General features: G+C 48.8%; 1 protein-coding gene across 2 annotated transcripts in view; it reads right to left on the minus strand.

Annotated features, from left to right (window-relative positions):
* Window positions 1-1,009: 1,009 nt before the first annotated feature.
* The window catches only part of LOC119963686 (apolipoprotein L3-like), an 80,760-nt gene continuing 66,373 nt past the window's right edge, over window positions 1,010-15,396 (minus strand). For both annotated transcript variants that reach the window (XM_038793000.1, XM_038793001.1), the window contains exons 3-4: window positions 8,928-8,955; window positions 1,010-1,904 (exon numbers count right to left, since the gene is read on the minus strand). In XM_038793000.1, the coding sequence (XP_038648928.1) occupies window positions 1,034-1,904; window positions 8,928-8,955 (899 nt within the window). In that variant the 3' untranslated portion in view covers window positions 1,010-1,033. The remainder of the gene's footprint in view (window positions 1,905-8,927; window positions 8,956-15,396) is intronic.

A 15,396-nucleotide genomic window follows, 5' to 3' on the forward strand; every position in this document is an offset into this window, starting at 1 on the left:
GGCAAAAGCTTCTAAAATCATTAAGGACACCCTGGATAGATGGGTTAACATCTATTGACGTCTCTCATCCATAATTAGTTTATGCTAGGCCGATCTTTGAGTTATTCTCTTGAAACAAAATGAAAATGGCTTATTGTCACGAGTAGGCTTCAATGAAGTTACTGTGAAAAGCCCCTAGTCGCCACATTCCGCCGCCTGTCCGGGGAGGCTGGTACGGGAATCGAACCGTGCTGCTGGCCTGCTTGGTCTGCTTTAAAAGCCAGCGATTTAGCCCAGTGTGCTAAACCAGCCCCTAGTCCTTTTTGTTGTGGGGGGGTGTCAACTTTCAGGTGGCTTTTGTTTGTGAGGTTAACACTTTAAGTGTGAGGGGTCCTTACATGTCTGTAAATTGGAATAAATGAACCTGGATTCAGTTCCTCTCGCTGACACCGCCTTTCCCATTCTTGTCAGATACTAAATTGGTGAAATGAACTAGCAGTCGGAAAGTGAACCAGCAGTCGGAACCCCATTGCGAAAACTGATCAAAGTCAATGTGGTGATATGATTTGCATAGCTGTCTGCCATTGGTGCAGAACGCCGGCTTACCATTGGCCCTGGTCGGTCATGTGCCTCTCGACTGATTGGTTGAGACCAGTCATGTGACGGCTCTCCGATTGGTCGAGAGGCTGAGTTAACCACGCCTCCATACCGAGGTATAAATAGTCGGAACGCCAGGCGGTCGTCCATTTTATTGTAGACAACCGCAGGGCTAAGTTCTAGCTTATTAAAGCCTAACTTTTGTACAGCAACTCGTCTCTCGTGCAATTGATGGCTCATCAGTCAATATGCCTCAAAACCCCCACCCCTCTCACACATTGACATCGATGCTCTACAGGGGGGGGGGGGGGGTCAACCTGCGATCACTCCAGTGGGACGGCCTGAGGAAGCGGCTGATTCGCAAAAGTTACAACCACTGTGGTAGAGCCCCCCCCCCCCCCCTCCCCCCACCTCCCACACCCCCCACCCAGGTCTATGGAATTCCAGGCCCAGACATTCAATCGACCTCTAACATGACTTTCAGAAATTCATTGATGTCTTCGTAGGCGGTTAATTCGTCTTCCATCTTCATCGCCGTAACCCGTATGTTCATCGCAACTTCAGTCTTGCTCCCCCTGCTGAGATCGATGGAGTTCTTCGCGATGCCGTAGATATTTGTCACCATGAGGATTGCTGAAAGAATTCCTGAAATGGCTTTGAAGGCCGTGTACAGCAGGGGAGGCGATCCAGAGAAAAGCTGTTGAAGGATTTCGGTTCTCTGGCCCGCCGTGGTTGCCCGCCTGGCTTTTTTAGACACTGGAACGGTCCCCGGCTCTCCTGCGTCTCCTGCGTCTGGCTGCCTGCAATTAGCCGCCCCACAGGCACCATTCAGATAATCGGAAAGTCCTTCGCTGGACGTATATTTCATGATTTCTGCGCGTAGCTTCTGGCTCCACGATTTAATTGCACCACAGATCCCGAGTAAATACGTTGACATACGTTTACAATATTCGTTGTATTGATTCACCATTTCATCGACTCTCTTCTGTTTTTGTGACTGTCGGACAGATTCAGTCACACCAGCGGTCAAGTTGGTGGTGGCCCCAGTTGCACTCAGACCAGCTCCAAGAGCGCTGAGGCCCAACGATGTGCCTGATGTAAAAGGACTGGCAATAATTCCTGAAATGGACAGAATGCCCCCTAAAACCCCTGCTGAAGACCCTGTGACACTGGCAATGCTGGCTCCCCGGTGATACTCGTCTATGCTGTCCGCAATCTCTTGCAGTTCCTTCACGTATCCTTGCGTCTGGTCCCTCCAATGTGGGAATTCTTTCACAAACCATTGGCAATCCGCGGCCCTCTGTTCCAGTTCGGTTTTCAGTTCCTGCCTGTTAAAATTGGAAACATTATTTCCAGCCACTGCAGTTACTGAAATAGTCAAAACTGCTCTTCACTAAGAATAATAATAACAATCTTTATTATTATCACCAGTAGGCTCACATTAACACTGCAATTAGGTTACTGTGAAAATCCCCTAGTCGCCACAGTCCGGCGCCTGTTCGGGTACACCGAGGGAGAATTCGGAATGTCCAATTCACCCAACAGCACGTCTTTCGGGATTTGTGGGAGGGAACCGGAGCACCCGGAGGAAACCCCCGCAGACACGGGGACTCGCCCCAGATCGAGACTAACATTCTGCCACCGTGGGTACAAATCTGGTGGCCACAATGGGAAACTCTATTGGCCGGCTGCTGGGATGGAGAATCCGGCTGCTGGCGGGGGCGCACTGGTAAACGGGTGCGGTGGGGCGGAGAATCCCGCCCCATGGGGTCACAAGCAGAGAACATGCAGAATGTGATCATTAAGAATTCCATGCAGGCGGGGAGGGGGGGGGGGGGGATGTTGCTTTTTTTGCCTCTAATACCTGTAATGGTTTGTGTTAAAGGTCAATAATTCATTTAACCGACTTATAATTTAAACTAGAGCAAGTAACTGGATAAGAGGCTAATAACCATAGGTTAATGCATTGACCAATTAAATGGACGGCAGTGTGTGTGTGCTGTGCTATGCTGCAATCCCAATTTCAGGAGAACATTGCGATCCCAGGCAACCACATCCGCAGCAGGTGTTTGCAACTCAAAGAGCTTCAGCCCAAACCTACTGAGCTGGAGCCCAAAGTATAAACATTGTGGAGATTTGGGGCAGCACGGTAGCATGGTGGTTAGCATAAATGCTTCACAGCTCCAGGGTCCCAGGTTCGGTTCCCGGCTGGGTCACTGTCTGTGTGGAGTCTGCACGTCCTCCCCCTGTGTGCGTGGGTTTCCTCCGGGTGCTCCGGTTTCCTCCCACAGTCCAAAGATGTGCGGGTTAGGTGGATTGGCTATGCTAAATTGCCCGTAGTGTCCTAATAAAAGTAAGGTTAAGGGGGGGGGGGGTTGTTGGGTTACGGGTATAGGGTGGATACGTGGGTTTGAGTAGGGTGATCATGGCTCGGCACAACATTGAGGGCCGAAGGGCCTGTTCTGTGCTGTATTGTTCTATGTTCTATGTTCTATCATGGAGGGGGAGAGTTCCCTGGGCGCTTTGGTCCAGGAGACACCCCTTATGTGAGGAGATAGGACAGGCCTGCTAATGATCAGCAGGGTTCAACGGAGTGAGGCCAGGCAGGAAATCGCAGGCCTAATGCTGGACGAGGCTGCACCTTTGCCCTTTTCCAACGGGAACAAAGTTCTTTTGGTCTTGCTGGTCTAAGTCAGCAAGGTGAATGAATAAACTGACCATGGCGCCATGGAACAGAAGCTTATCCAAGTGGGAAGTGAACTGGAATTTTTTTTTATTAAATTCATTTACGGGAAGTGGGCGGTCGCTGGCTAGGCCAGCATTTATTGCCTCATCCCTAGATGCCCTTCAGAAGGTGGTGGTGAGCTGCCTTCTTGAACCGCTGCAGTCCTTGAGGTGTAGGTACACCCACTGTGCAGTCAGGGAAGGCGTTCCAGATAGTAATGCGGGACAATATTCCGGGAGGGGAGGAACTGTTCTCTGTAGCTACATCCGGGAGTTTTGAAGACTGTGCTGCCTGCTGAATGTCAAGGTTAAGGACACCCCCCCCCACCCCCCCTATGGCAGAGGGAGGGGAGGAGCCAGTTGTGTTCCATGTAAGAACCAATGGCATTGGTGGAGCAAGTAATGATGTGTTGAGGGAGGTTCTTAATATATTCCTTTCACGGGATGTGAGAGTTGCTGGGTAGATCAGCAATCACTAATTGTCCTTGAGAAAACTTGGTGAGAAACCTTTTAAAACTGCGACAGTGCATGTGATGTGGATAACAGCAACATCGCTGCTGGGGAGGGAGTTCCAGGGATTTAACCAGGCAGAGTAAAGGAACGGTAATATCGTTCTAAGTCAGGAAGGTTTGTGGGTTGCAGAGGACCTTGCAAGTATAATAATATAACAATAATCTTTATTAGTGTCACGAGTAGGCTTACATTAACTCTGCAATGAAGTTACCGTGAAAAGCCCCTAGTCGCCACATTCTGGAGCCTGTTCGGGTACACAGGGAGAATTCAGAACGTCCAATCACCGAACAAGCACGTCTTTCGGGACTTGTGGGAGGAAACCCACGCAGACACGGGGAGAACGTGCAGACTCCGCACAGACAGTGACCCAAGCCGGGGATCGAACCTGGGACCCTGGCTCTGTGAAGCAACAGTGCTAACCACTGTGCTACCGTGCTGCCCTTGGTGTTTGAGCAGATCGAGTCCAAATTAATAAGAACTTCGGGGTAATAATCTCGGAATGGTTACTTGAAGTGCGCACCAATTGGCTAACAGAGTAGATAATTGAACATGTGACCCAAGGGGTGGTGTGGGAGGCCAGGATTTCGATCCTTGGGGCAGTGACATCAGTACTGGGAAAAGAATGAGCTGTTTGTCGGGATAGGCTTCAATTGTACAATCAGGAAAGTGATCGTAATATAATAAAATTTCACAGTGAGTTTGAGAGTGATAAACCCAAGTCCAAACATCTACATTCCCATTCTAAACACATCATTTGTCCCTGTTACTGCAACCATTATCACTCCCCTTGACGTTTGAACTGAGATCTTTTGTCAGCTGATCTCTCCTACCCCCCCCCCCACCCCCCACCCTATCACACACTTTCCCTTTTGTCTTCCCCTTTACTTGCTCAAAAGCGACCACATTTAATAATAATAATCGCTCATTGTCACGAGTAGGCTTCAATGAAGTTACTGTGAAAAGCCCCTAGTCGCCACATTCCGGCGCCTGTTCAGGGAGGCCGATACGGGTTCAATCTTCCTCCAGGTCTGAAGGAAGATCCTTGATCAGAAACCTACACGATGGCCGTCAGGCATATTCTGTATTTCCAACAGTTTTACTCCAAAACTATAGTATTGAATATTGATGAAAAAAAGAGACCTATTATCAAAGCTTTCCATCTTGCACTCATCAGGACAACGACACAAGGTAAACCAACCAGAAAGTGTTCAGAACCAGAGGGGATTCTCTGCCCACCCCCCAGGTGTGTGTCACAGCGATGGGAGGGGGCACGCTGTCTGCTGGCGGCAGGATGGTCTGCTCCCGCCGCTATCAATGGGATTTCACATTGAAGCCACTGCACGCCACCGGGAATATCCCACCATCAGCGAACAGCCGGGGAATTCCGGCCAGAGGTTACAGTAAGGTACACACCTGTATTTATGGGTGTTATGGACAATTAGTTTAAATTGTTGAATTTGTGCGCTGAGGAAAGTGAAACCTGGGTTTAGTTTCATTTGAGAGGATCTTTTTAATGGAGGCGGGACGTCTCTCGGCCCTTTTTTGTGTATATGTATTTTGAATGAGGCTTCACGACCCTTGCAGCAAAGGGGGCTAGTAGATCAGGGACGTTAAAATAAACACAAAGTAGAAAAAGAACTGCTGTTGCCTGGCAACTGAATCAGAGACAGGGACATATGAATTAGGAGCAGGAGAAGGCCACTCGGCCCCTCGAGCCTACTGCACCATTCAATAAGATCATGGCTGATCTGATTGTGACCTAAACCCCCTGGTGGACCACCCTGAACTGGATTAAGCTAAGCCTGGCACATGATGAAGAGGAATTGACCCTGTTTAGGGCGTCCGCCCACAGGCCCGCATCCAGCTCCCGGCCTAGCTCCTCCTCCCACTTGCCCTAAGTTCCCCCCACTGGGGCTTCGTCTGCCTCCTGTAGTTCCTGGTAGATGTCCGACACCTTCCCCTCCCCCACCCAGGTGCCGGAGACCACCCTGTCCTGTACCCTGCGTGGGGGTAGCAACGGAAATGTCACCACCTGTTTTTTGAGGAAGGCGCGTACCTGAAGGTATCTGAAGGCATTTCCAGGGGGCAAATTGAATTTCTCCTCCAGCGCTTTCAAGCTGGGAAAAGTCCCGTCTATGAACAGGTCCCCCATCCTTTTAATACCTGCCCTACGCCGGCTTTCAAACCCTCCGTCTATCTTGCCCGGGACAAATCTGTGATTGTTGTGTATCGGGGTCCAAACTGAGGCTCCCTCCACCCCCCTGTGTCTTCTCCACTGACCCCAGATCCTTAATGCCACCACCGGACTAGGCCGGCGAGAACGGCAGAGGTGCCGTTACGAGTGCCCCTAGGCTGGTACCTCTACATGAGGCCGCCTCTAACCGCCCCCACGTCGACCCCTCCCCCAATACCCATTCCCTAATCATGGCTATATTAACCGCCCAATAGTAGCTGCAGACATCCAGCCCCCCCCCCCCCCTCCCCCCGCCCGACTGCGCTCCAGATACAGTCTCTTCACTCGCGGGGTTTATTTGCCCATACAAATCCCGAGATGATCTTGTTCACCCGCTGGGCAGCAGGGTAGCATGGTGGTTAGCATAAATGCTTCACAGCTCCAGGGTCCCAGGTTCGGTTCCCGGCTGGGTCACTGTCTGTGTGGAGTCTGCACGTCCTCCCCCTGTCCGCGTGGGTTTCCTCCGGGTGCTCCGGTTTCCTCCCACAGTCCAAAGATGTGCGGGTTAGGTGGGTTGGCCGTGATAAATTGCCCTTAGTGTCTAAAAAGGTTAGGTGGGGTTACTGGGTTATGGGGATAGGGTGGAGGCGTGGGCTTAAGTAGGGTGCTCTTTCCAAGGGCTGGTGCAGACTTGATGGGCCGAATGGCCTCCTTCTGCACTGTAAATTGTATTCTATGACTCTGATAGAGGTATTGCAATGGTGAATGCAGCAGAGAACAGTTAACTGCTAAACTTTTGTTTCAAATTCAAACCAGACAGAGTGACTCTGGTCAAGGCGTTGCCATGGGAATGAACCACGGAATGGTTCCCCAATCCTTTGTGGGACTGCCACACCCTGGTTCATTCCCCCGGGCAGTGTTTGGACAATCAGTTGATTTTCCTGGTTTGAATTCTTGGCAGTTGACTGATCTCTGCTGCATTCACCATGACGACGCCTCAACCATTTAGGAGTCCCCTTGCCAACCAACCATCATTCTGGGGCATTATAAATTGTTGTTCCCTTTACTGTTGATTTATCTTGTGTAGCTATCTTGATGAATGCAAGACTTTGATAGTATGTTTCTTTTCAGTAATACTCAAGTTCTGTTCTACCAAATGTTGATAGTATTAAACTGAATACCAATCACATAGTTTTCAGGAACAAGTTGGCCATGGTGGATTGGAAGATTGGACTAAAGGGTAGTTTAAAATAAATGTTATGTCATTATTTTTTTAATATAAATTTAGAGTACCCAATTAATTTTTTCCAATTGAGGGGCAATTTAGCGTGGCCAATTCGCCTACCCTGCACAACATTTTGGGTTGTGGGGGAGAGACCCACACAGACATGGGAGAATGTGCAAACTCCACACGGACTGTGACCCTGGGCCAGGATCAGTGCCGTGGGGACCATCCCGCCTTGACTAATAGGTAGTTAAGCGATAGAAAACATTAAAAAAAATATTTTGCAATTTTGAACAAATTCATTGAGTCGTGAAAATTCAATAGGAAAAGAGATCCATTAATGGAAGTTAAGGACACCATTTTTAAAAAAGAAGACGCTTGGGGGCAGCACGGTGGCGCAGTGGGTTAGCCCTGCGGCTTCACGGCACCGAGGTCCCAGGTTCGATCCCCCCTCTGGGTCACTGTCCGTGTGGAGTTTGCACATTCTCACCGTGTTTGCGTGGGTTTCACCCCCACAACCCAAAGATGTGCAGGCTAGGTGGATTGGCACATTGCCTCTGCACATTGCTTCGACTCACTGTAAACATTGAAAGCCCTCCTGGATGCCGCGATTGAACTAAAGCGGAGGTTAAGTTCCTTAAGGGCCGAGATATTAATTAACCAGTTGGGTTTTTAACAACAATCCAACAGTGTCGTGGTCACTTTGACTGATACCTATTTATTTTATCCCCAGATTCCTTTTAACACAAATTAAGATTTGAAAACTGCTGTGACAGGGACAAACCCATGTTTAACTGCAGGCCTCTGGATTATGAGGGACATTATGAAATGAAAAATGAAATTAAAATTCCTTATTGTCACGAGTAGGCTTCAATGAAGTTACTGTGAAAAGCCCCTAGTCGCCACATTCCGGCGCCTGTTCGGGGAGGCTGGTACGGGAATCGAACCGTGCTGCTGGCCTGCTTGGTCTGCTTTAAAAGCCAGCGATTTAGCCCAGTGAGCTAAACCAGCCCCTGGGTTGGAGCATTATGAGGGGCATAGACATAGTGGATAGTCAGAGGCTTTTTCCCAGGGTTGAAGGGTCAATTACTCGGGGGCATAGGTTTAAGGTGCGAGGGGCAAAGTTTAGAGGAGATGTACGAGGCAAGTTTTTTACACAGAGGGTAGTGGGTGCCTGGAACTCGCTGCCGGAGGAGGTGGTGGAAGCAGAGACGATAGTGACGTTTAAGGGCATCTTGACAAATACATGAATAGGATGGGAGTAGAGGGATACGGAGCCAATAAGATTTTAGTTTAGACGGGCAGCATGGTCGGCACGGGCTTGGAGGGCCGAAGGGCCTGTTTCTGTGCTGTACTTTTCTTTGTTCGTTGTTCTTTGTTGTTCTTTGTTCTTTAGTAGTTTAGTAATACAACCACTATGTCTCTGAACCTTAGTTTTATATATCCATTAGATGGCATTAAACTAACTCACCAGACTGGTGATGCTAAGGCACAGGCAGAGAGTTCCAACGGCTAAAATGCTCTCTGTTTTCATCCCTCAGTGGCCTCCGAGCAACATTGACCCCCCCCCCTCCCCCCCCCTCCCCCCCCCCCTCCTCCCCCCTCCCCCCCCCCCCCCCCCCCCCAATGGCTTGGGAAGCATGCTAATGGAGGCAGAATGTTTTACACGGAACTTGGGTCACTCAGCAGCTACTCTGTAAATATGTCAGTACCTACCATAGCTCTTCTGGAATGGGCTCACCAACTGTGAAAGGAAGCAGATAAATATTAACACATTTTAACAATATCACATCCCTCCCCTCCGAGCTCCCGATTAATAGGATATACTAGTCTTTCCATGGAGCTCTCGACAGAATTACGGCATTATTCTGCTTGAGCAGACTAGCAGCGACAGAGACAGTGCCCAAAATATGTTCGATCATAGATCATAGAATTTACAATGCAGAAAGAGGCCATTCGGCCCATCGAGTTTGCACCGGCTCTTGGAAAGAACACCCTACACCTCCACCCTAACCCCGTAACCCAGCAACCCCATCTAACCTAAGGGCAATTTAGCATGGCCAATCAACCTAACCTGCACATCTTTGGACTGTGGGAGGAGCCCGGAGCACCCGGAGGAAACCCATGCAGACACGGGGAACCTTAGTTTCTTGGACCCGGAATTCTGTTTATTTTACAGGTCCAGGCAACATACTGACGTTGAGATCAGTCATTTTAAAAAAGACTGGCATTAATGTCGCGTTTTCACAACTACTTGGCGTCTCGAAGCACTTTATAGCCAATGTAGTACTTTGGAAAAGTAGTAACCGTTGTTAAATGCAGGAAACGCAGCAGATAATTCTCTCCCAGCCAACTCCCACACGCAGTAATGTGATATTGACCAGGAGAAATATCGGCCCGGACACCAGGGGTAACATCAAAATAAAAGTCAAATACTGCTGATGCTGGAGACCTGACACAAAAACACAAACTGCTGGAAAAGCTCAGCAGGTCTGTGGAGAGAGAAACAGAGTTAACGTTTGGAGTCCAAGATAACTCGCCAAGAAGCTTTACATTGGACTTGAAACGTTAACTCTGTTTCTCTTTCCGCAGATGCTGCCTGACCTACTGAGTTTTCTCAGCACTCTGATTTTACACCAGGGATAACTTCCCTGGCCCTCCCAGTGACGTGGGATTGTTCACATCCACCTGAGCAGGGAGGTAGGCCTCAATTTAACAGCTCACCCAAATGGGATGTTAAGTAATGGGTTAAGAGATATTGCAATTAGTTGTCTCATTTATGTTAAGTGTTCGATGATTGTCTCATTTATGTTAAGTGTTCAATGATTGTGAAATGAAATGAAAATCGCTTATTGTCACGAGTAGGCTTCAATGAAGTTACTGTGAAAAGCCCCTAGTCGCCACATTCCGGCGCCTGTTCGGGGAGGCTGGTACGGGAATCGAACCGTGCTGCTGGCCTGCTTGGTCTGCTTTAAAAGCCAGCGATTTAGCCTTGTGAGCTAAACCAGCCCCTGTCTCATTTATGTTAAGTGTTCAATGATTGACACTGATATGTAAAGGGGCTTTGGTGGACTCTGGAGCTTGTGATGATCTGTAGAGTTCTGTGCAGAGTGAGTTTGAACCATTAAAGGTGTGTTGGTGAAAAAGGAGCTGAACTCTTGCCTCTTCATACCACAGCATCTAGTACATGCTAACATGGGACAGCGCCCCCGGAAGTGCAGCATTCCCTCGGTACTGCAGTGTGAACCTTAATTTTTGTGCTTGAACCCAGAACCTTATGATTCAAAGGGGAGCGTGCTACTTGTGCTGAAAAATCTATGCTGACCTGAGGTATTACTGTCTTTTTGATGAGATGCAAAACCGAGACCCCGTCTGCTCTTTCAAGTGCGCCTGAAAGACCCATTGGCACTTTTAAAAATTGCAATACGAAATAAAGGTAATAATTTTAAAGGGAGTTCAGGAACAGAGGGACCTCCATATATGCGGACAAATTGCTGAAGGTGGCAAGATAGATCGGAAATAACGGTTAATAAGTCGTAAAGGAACTTGAGCTTTATAAATCGAGAAATGCAAGGAGGTTGAGTTGAACCTTTTTATGAAGCACTGTTTCAGCCTCAAGTGAAGTATTGTCCAGCTCCCCGCACCACACTTCCAGAAGGACGTGAATTGGAAAGAGTGCTGGAAAGGTTTACGAGATGCGAAAGACTTCTGTCACGAGGATAAATTAGCAAAGCCGTGGCTGCTGCCTTGAGAGAACATTCGGAAGAGCTTAAAGTCATGAGGGGCCTGACTGAGGTGGATTGGGACAAAGTGTTCCCATTGGCGGATGCATTGAGGAGCAGCGGTCACAGAGTTAGGGTGACGGACAGAAGAAGCAAAGGGAGCGCGGCAACCAGTGTTTGGGACCTCGAATGCGCTCCATGAGGTAAAAACTGATTGGATCTCCATGGCTTTCGAAAGGAATCGGCCAGTTAGCTGAAGCAGGGCTACGAGGAAAAGGTGGGAGAGTGGGACGAGCTGAGCTGCTCTTTCTGAGGGATGCTAATCACGTGACTGACCACAAAGGAGAATCATGTCGGCCAAATGGGCTGAATGATCTCCTTCGTGCTGTCAGCATTTTATGTTTCAAAGGCCAGGGAGTTATCCCGAGTGTCCAGGCCACTATGTCACAGGTAGCTGGGATCGAGGATGACTTGCTTCTGCTCCAGTGCTCAGTTTGCAGACTCCATGGGGGCCAGGTGGTGCTTGGAGGGTTGGTGGACGGGTAGTTTGGAGGTTTCTGCGCGGTTTCTGACACCTCGTCTCTCTCTCTGTTTTCCTGACAAAGCCGCTCGATAACATAGAATCTTTACATAGAATTTACAGTGCAGAAGGAGGCCATTCGGCCCATCGAGTCTGCACCGGCTCTTGGAAAGAGCATCCTACCCAAGGTCAACACCTCCACCCTATCCCCATAACCCAGTAACCCCACCCAACACTAAGGGCAATTTTGGACACTAAGGGCAATTTAGCACAGCCAATCCACCTAACCTGCACATCTTTGGACTGTGGGAGGAAACCGGAGCACCCGGAGGAAACCCACGCACACACGGGGAGGATGTGCAGACTCCGCACAGACAGTGACCCAAGCCGGAATCGAACATGGGACCCTGGAGCTGTGAAGCGATTGTGCTATCCACAATGCTACTGTGCTGTCCCTTGCTTGCGATAAGCCTGGCATCTTCCTAAATGAACCCTCGTTTTGGTCAGCAATGGCTCCCAGCGGCGACATTGAAATCCGTGTTCAGACCGCTAACGTTTAGCGATTTGAATTCCCACTGACTCGCTTAAAGGAATTGCGCGACAGGATTTCAGTCTTTAAGGCTTTTACTGTCACAAACAAACTAAAGGTTACTTCATAAGGAACGAATACTCGGTAGAACAGGCATTCCTTATTAGTTACAGAAAGCCCCAGGCCATATTGACATGTTACTCTGTACTCTTTGCAGACTCTGGGTTTTACAGGAACCAGTCAAAAGACAGGATTTCCTTGTTGTGCTCACTACACAGTGAGTTCCCCGCCTACCTCGGTGTTGGGATCAGGCCCTAAGTGGGAACTCTGTTTTATTCAATCGTGACATGTGGGGGTCACTGGCTTGGCCAATATTTATTGCCCATCCCTAACTGCTCTTCAGAAGGTGGTGGTGAGCCGCCTCCTTGAGCCGCTGCAATCCATGTGGTGTAGGTAAACCCACCGTGCTGTTAGGGAGGGAGTTCCAGGCTGTTGCCCCAGAGACAGTGAAGGAACGGCGATATATTTCCAAGTCAGGGCGGTGAGTGACTTGGAGGGAAACCTCCAGGTGGTGACATTAATTAGTCACAGGACAGGAAACCCATCCATAGACATGAGAGGATGTGGTGGAACCTGCCACCCATCACTCTCCCTCCAGATTAAATGTCTCCCCCCCTCTCCCCGGCACCAAATTTGACACAGGCATAAGATCCCATGCCCCATCTCTTTCTCTGGAACTCAATCACTCTCCAAAGTCAGTGACTCTGCACAGAACCACGCCAGCTCCTCCTGCCTTAATGTTCAGGTATGAATATTGGCGCCGAGGTTTCAATATGACTTTACGCGAGTCTCCGTCCACTCCCCATGGCAACAGATCCATTCTCGAAAGCGGGGAAGGTCTCGTGCTCCATTTTCCCTTGAAGTTAGAGAGTTTCAAACAGAACGGGCAAGATCTCCTGGCTACTCCCGCCAGCAGGATCCTCTGTTCCCACCCAGGGCACACCCCCGCCACGGGCTTTCCGGCGGCAGGCCATGGAAATCTCACTGACAGTGGTGGGGCCAGAAGATCCCGCTGCCGTCCAATGGTGGGCTGCGTCCGAGAAACACACCGCGAGAAGGCCAGAGAATCTCGCCCAACGTATTAGACAACCTCACACTTCTAACGGCAAGGATATTTGTCCACTTCAGGGATGTTTCAGACCGCCCCAAAAATGTTTCCGTTGTTCTCCTGCGTATGTTAATCTACATGTCGATTGGTCAAACCAGGTTGGTCGAGGTAGCCTCGAGGAGGAGTTTATAGAATGTCTCCGAGATAGTTTCCTACAACTGTATGTAATGGAACCTACGAGGAAACAAGCGGTCCTAGATCTTGTCCTGTGTAATGAGACAGGATTGATTAATGATCTCATAGTTAACGATCCTCTCGGAAGGAGCGATCACAATATGATGGATTTTACAATACAGATGGAGGGTGAGAAGGGAAAATCCAATGTCAGTGTCTTGTGCTTAAACAAAGGAGATTACAGTGGGATGAGGGAGGAGTTGGTAAGGGAATACTGGGAGCAAAGACTTTATGGTGGGACAATTGAGGATGGTGGGACCTTATGGTGGGACAATTGTTAGCATAAATGCTTCAGTTAGCATAAATGCTTCACAGCTCCAGGGTCCCAGGTTCGATTCCCGGCTGGGTCACTGTCTGTGCGGAGTCTGCACATCCTCCCCGTGTGTGCGTGGGTTTCCTCCGGGTCCTCCGGTTTCCTCCCACAGTCCAAAGATGTGCGGGTTAGGTGGATTGGCCATGCTAAATTGCCCGTAGTGTCCTAATAAAGTAAGGTTAAGGGGGGGTTATTGGGTTACGGGTATAGGGTGGTTACGTGGGTTTGAGTAGGGTGATCATGGCTCGGCACAACATCGAGGGCCGAAGGGCCTGTTCTGTGCTGTACTGTTCTATGTTCTATGTTCTATGAACAGTGGAGGACCTTGAAAGTGATTTTTCACAGGTGAGGACCTAAAAACGATCATTCTCACTAAGGAGGTAGTGTTGGACAAGCTAATGGGGCTAATGGACACGTCTCCTGGCCCTGATGGAATGCATCCCAAAGTACTAAAAGAGATGGCTAGGGAAATTGCACATGCGGTCATGGTAATTCACCAAAGTTTGCTGGACTCTGAGGTGATTCCAGCAGATTGGAAAACAGCAAATGTGACACTGTTTTAAAAAAGGAGGTAGATAAAAGGCGGGTTAAGTGAGCTTAACTTCTGTGCTGGGGAAAATGCTTGAATTTATCATCAAGGAAGAAATAGCGAAACATCTGGATAGAAATTGTCTCATTGGGTAGACGCAGCATGGGTTCGTGAAAAGCTAATCTGTTGGAATTCTTTGAGGACATTCTGAGCATAGTGGACAATGGGGTACCGGTATATATAGATTTCCAGAAGGCATTCGATAAGGTGTTGTGTTCTATAACCTGCCATTGCAATGGTGCACACAGAACCGCTGGTGACTTACCTAGAATGATGCTTTATTGATTAAAACGTGGAAAGATAACAAACAGAAAACACTACAGACTAAGTTACTATTTGAGTTTTGTGAACTCTCCCGGAATTATCCTTTGTGCGACTGTCCTGTTGTACGCCTTACTACCAACTGCCGAGAGTCCGATGTCACATGACAGCTGTCTGACGCCACCAGCTGGTTGGAGGTCGCACTACTAACAATATACAATATTATTCACAGGCATATCACCACAGATGCCGCACAAAAGGCTGCTGCATAAGATAACGGCGCAGGGCGTTACGGGTAATGTATTGGATAGAGGATTGGTTAGCTGGCAGAAAACAAAGAGTGGGGATGAATGGGTGTTTTTCTGGTTGGCGATCAGTGGCTAAAATAAAAAATTGGGGTTTCTGTCCAGTAGGGGCTGATTTAGCGCAATGGGCTAAACAGCTGGCTTGTAATGCAGAACAAGGCCAGCAGCGCGGGTTCAATTCCCGTACCGGCCTCCCCGAACAGGTGCCAGAATGTGGCGACTGGGGGCTTTTCACAGTAACTTAATTGAAGCCTACTCGTGACAATAAGCGATTATTATTAATGGAGTGCCTCAGGGATCAATTTTGGGACTGCAATTGTTTACAATTTACGTAGATGATCTGGAGTTGGGGACCAAGTGTAATGTGTCAAAGTGTGTGAATGGCACTAAGATGAGTGGTAGAGCCAAGTTTACAGAGGATACTGAAAGTCTGCAGAGGGATATAGACAGTTTAAGTGAGTGGGTAAGGGTCTGGCAGATGGAGCTCAATGTTGGTAAATGTGAGGTCCTCCATTTTGGGCGGAATAACAGCAAAATGGACTATTATTTAAATGATAAAAAATGGCAGCAAAAATTTATTTACCAAAAATGGTAAATATTGCAG

Source organism: Scyliorhinus canicula, chromosome 3 (assembly GCF_902713615.1).
Source record: "Scyliorhinus canicula chromosome 3, sScyCan1.1, whole genome shotgun sequence".
NCBI classification, from domain to species: domain Eukaryota; kingdom Metazoa; phylum Chordata; class Chondrichthyes; order Carcharhiniformes; family Scyliorhinidae; genus Scyliorhinus; species Scyliorhinus canicula.